Source organism: Solanum dulcamara, chromosome 2, assembly GCF_947179165.1.
Source record: "Solanum dulcamara chromosome 2, daSolDulc1.2, whole genome shotgun sequence".
NCBI lineage: Eukaryota > Viridiplantae > Streptophyta > Magnoliopsida > Solanales > Solanaceae > Solanum > Solanum dulcamara.
Window position 1 is genome coordinate 79,121,679 of NC_077238.1, and position 3,002 is coordinate 79,124,680.

The window sequence follows — 3,002 nt, forward strand, 5'->3', positions numbered from 1 at the left end:
TGTTTAAAGTTCATATATTTGAATTTGTATAAATTCGTTATTTCAAGTTTATACAAAAATAGCTCAATTATCCGTGAATTATACAAACTTGCGTATTACATAAAGTTGCGAATTATACAAATGAGGCAGCTTAAACTATAGCTACAACCCATAAATATGCAAATTATAGCTAATGAGCCTAATTAAGTTTATTATAATGGTTATTTGTGAAATTTTCTTTTTAAAATCAGAATACCTTAACATTTATCGTACAATATTGTCTAAATATGTTTATGTCGGCCATACATTAAATTAAAGACGAATTCAAGATTTGAACCGCGTGAGTTTCTACTTTCCATCAATATCATTCCTTGTTTTTAAAAAATAAGAAGCAAAATTGTACTATGTGATTAAGCTAATTTCAACTTAATTTACTGTGAAATCAACATCCCTTTTGATATCAGGCTCTCCCAAATAGAAATTACTAATATATTTAATAAATTTTTTGATAGCAATATAAAATCTAAGGAAAAAAAACCCTAAATTCACACGCAATATTCTAAATCTACCACTATAACACAAATAAAAAAATGAAAAAAACTGTACAAGTTGGTTATGTGGCCATGAGATTGTAAATTGTGATCATTTTGGAGTTTCAAGAATTGCTCTTTTTCTCCTCGAGATCTATAATTGTAGGAATAAGTGCAAAATTATTTTATTAAATCTCAAAACATAATTGCACTTGCACACTAAAAACTCCTTTATTAACGAGAACCCACCAATTAATATTATAAAATAAAAAAAAGTCATACGTGTCATTAGAATATTAATCACTTTTTCTCAGTGAATGAAATTTTAAGGAATCTATTTTTCTAACTTTTTCACATACCAAAGTGGAAAATTAGCTACTAAACCATTTCCTAATCCTCCGTTAACCAATTAGATAAGAGAGATTAGAAAAAGTAAAGTAAACACAATCATGATACATTATCCTGTAAAGATAACCAAGAGAGATGAATTTAATAGTGGCTAAATTATAAGAAAAAACATATGTAACCCACCTCAAATTATTTATTGTGATTTCTAAAAATAATTATTTTAAAAATAATTAAAAATTAAAATGTATAATCATATACTAAAAAAACCAAAAGTAAGAATTTATCAATAACTGAGGGTCGACCAGAAGTTCTATTATCCTTGATAAAACTTTACTCGGTACATAAAACTTAAACTCGAAAATAATAATATTTTTGCCCTTGAAAAGTGGAACATGGAGAAAATGCTCATTGAGTACCTCCCTTTTAATTGCTACCACCTCTTCTACCTTACCTTTGCAGTTATTTTTTTCTTCTAAAATAACAACTTTGCTTTAATTTTTTTCTCAATTTGTCAAAATCAAGAACAAAAAAGTTCAGAAGAATATGAGAACTAATTTACATCTCTTGCTCTTCCTCTGTTTGTCCGGTTATCTATCTATCTCAAGTAATAATTCTCTCCCCTATACATGTTTTTCTTTTTTCATGTTTGTTAAGTCGCGAAGGAGAGCGTTGAAGCAATTGTACAATTGTGTCCATGTGGTTCAAGTCATGGAATCAACCACTTATGCAGGGTCCAGGGAAGGCTAGGCAACCTACCCTGACATAATTATCTCCATGTGGTTCGAACAGTGGAATCAGCTATTAATGCTTGCGTCAGAGTAGGCTGTGTAGATCACAGGCTCTTCCCTGGACCTAGCGTTAATGCAGAATGCTTTGTGCACTGAGTTTTTTTTTTTTTGTTAAGTTTTCCATAGATTGGAATTTGTGAAAAAATGTACAAATTGTCTAATGTTGTTATGATATGCAGATGGAACTCAATTGATTATAGTGAACAATTGCAAAGAAAGCATATGGCCAGGAATTCTTGGCACAGCAGGGCATGAAACACCAAACAATGGTGGATTCCATCTCAACATTGGCCAACAAGTAATAATTCAACTTCCTAACCTATGGTCAGGAAGAATATGGGGCAGACAAGGCTGTTGTTTCGACGAAAATGGTAAAGGATCTTGTCAGACAGGGGATTGCTCCGGCCTCCTGAATTGTTCAGGGGCCGGAGGAATCCCCCCTGCAACGCTCGTGGAAATGACATTAGGTACCTCAAACAATCAAAAACATTACTATGATGTAAGTTTAGTTGATGGATTCAATATTCCTGTTTCAATGATACCAATTGGTGGCAGTACTGGTTGTGGAATTGCTGCCTGTGAAGCTGATTTGAATCAATGTTGTCCAGAATACTTAGCAATTAAGTGTCAAGGGAAAATTGTGGGATGTAAAAGTGCTTGTCTTGCTACTAATTCACCAAAATACTGCTGCACAGGGGAATTTGCTAGTAAAAACACTTGCAAACCAACCGCGTTTTCGCGCTTGTTTAAGACTATTTGTCCTAGGGCTTATAGCTATGCTTTTGATGAATCTACTGGACTTAAAAGTTGTAAGGCGCCACGATATCTCATTACCTTTTGCCCTCCTACTTAATCGTTCGAGCATTTTTACTGTCGTGTTAAGAAAATGGACTTTGGACGTAAGTAACATGTATGATCAAATGTTATTCAGTGTATGCTACTTCTTTTTCCCATTTTTCTTACAAGTCTTTGTATTGATCTGTCTATTTATGAACAAACTATTTCTATCAAACTGCTATACTTCAAGAATTACTGATAGTACGAGCATTTCTACTTTCGCGAAGAAAATGGACATTGGGCGTAACTTGTATGTTCAAGTGTAAATTCAATGTATACAACACTTCTTTTTCCCATTTTTCTTACAAGTCTTTGTATTTATGAGCAAACTATTTCAATCAAATTACTATACTAAGAATTATTGATAGTACGAGTATTTAGACTTTCGCGAAAAAAATGGACCTTGGATGTAACTCGTATGTTCAAGTGTCAATTCAATGTATGCAAAAAAGAAAAACTTCCATTGTTATGTCTATGTATTGATCTGTCTTATTTATGAACAAACTATTACTATCAACAT

The 3,002-nt window shown here is 32.3% G+C and overlaps 1 protein-coding gene across 1 annotated transcript; it reads left to right on the forward strand.

Moving 5' to 3' along the window:
* Positions 1–1,300: 1,300 nt before the first annotated feature.
* Positions 1,301–2,714, forward strand: LOC129880913 (thaumatin-like protein). The gene is made up of 2 exons (XM_055955162.1): positions 1,301–1,461; positions 1,825–2,714. The coding sequence occupies exons 1-2, from the start codon at positions 1,401–1,403 to the stop codon at positions 2,496–2,498; spliced, it is 735 nt and encodes a 244-aa protein (XP_055811137.1). The 5' UTR covers positions 1,301–1,400; the 3' UTR covers positions 2,499–2,714.
* The last annotated feature ends 288 nt before the right edge of the window (positions 2,715–3,002 follow it).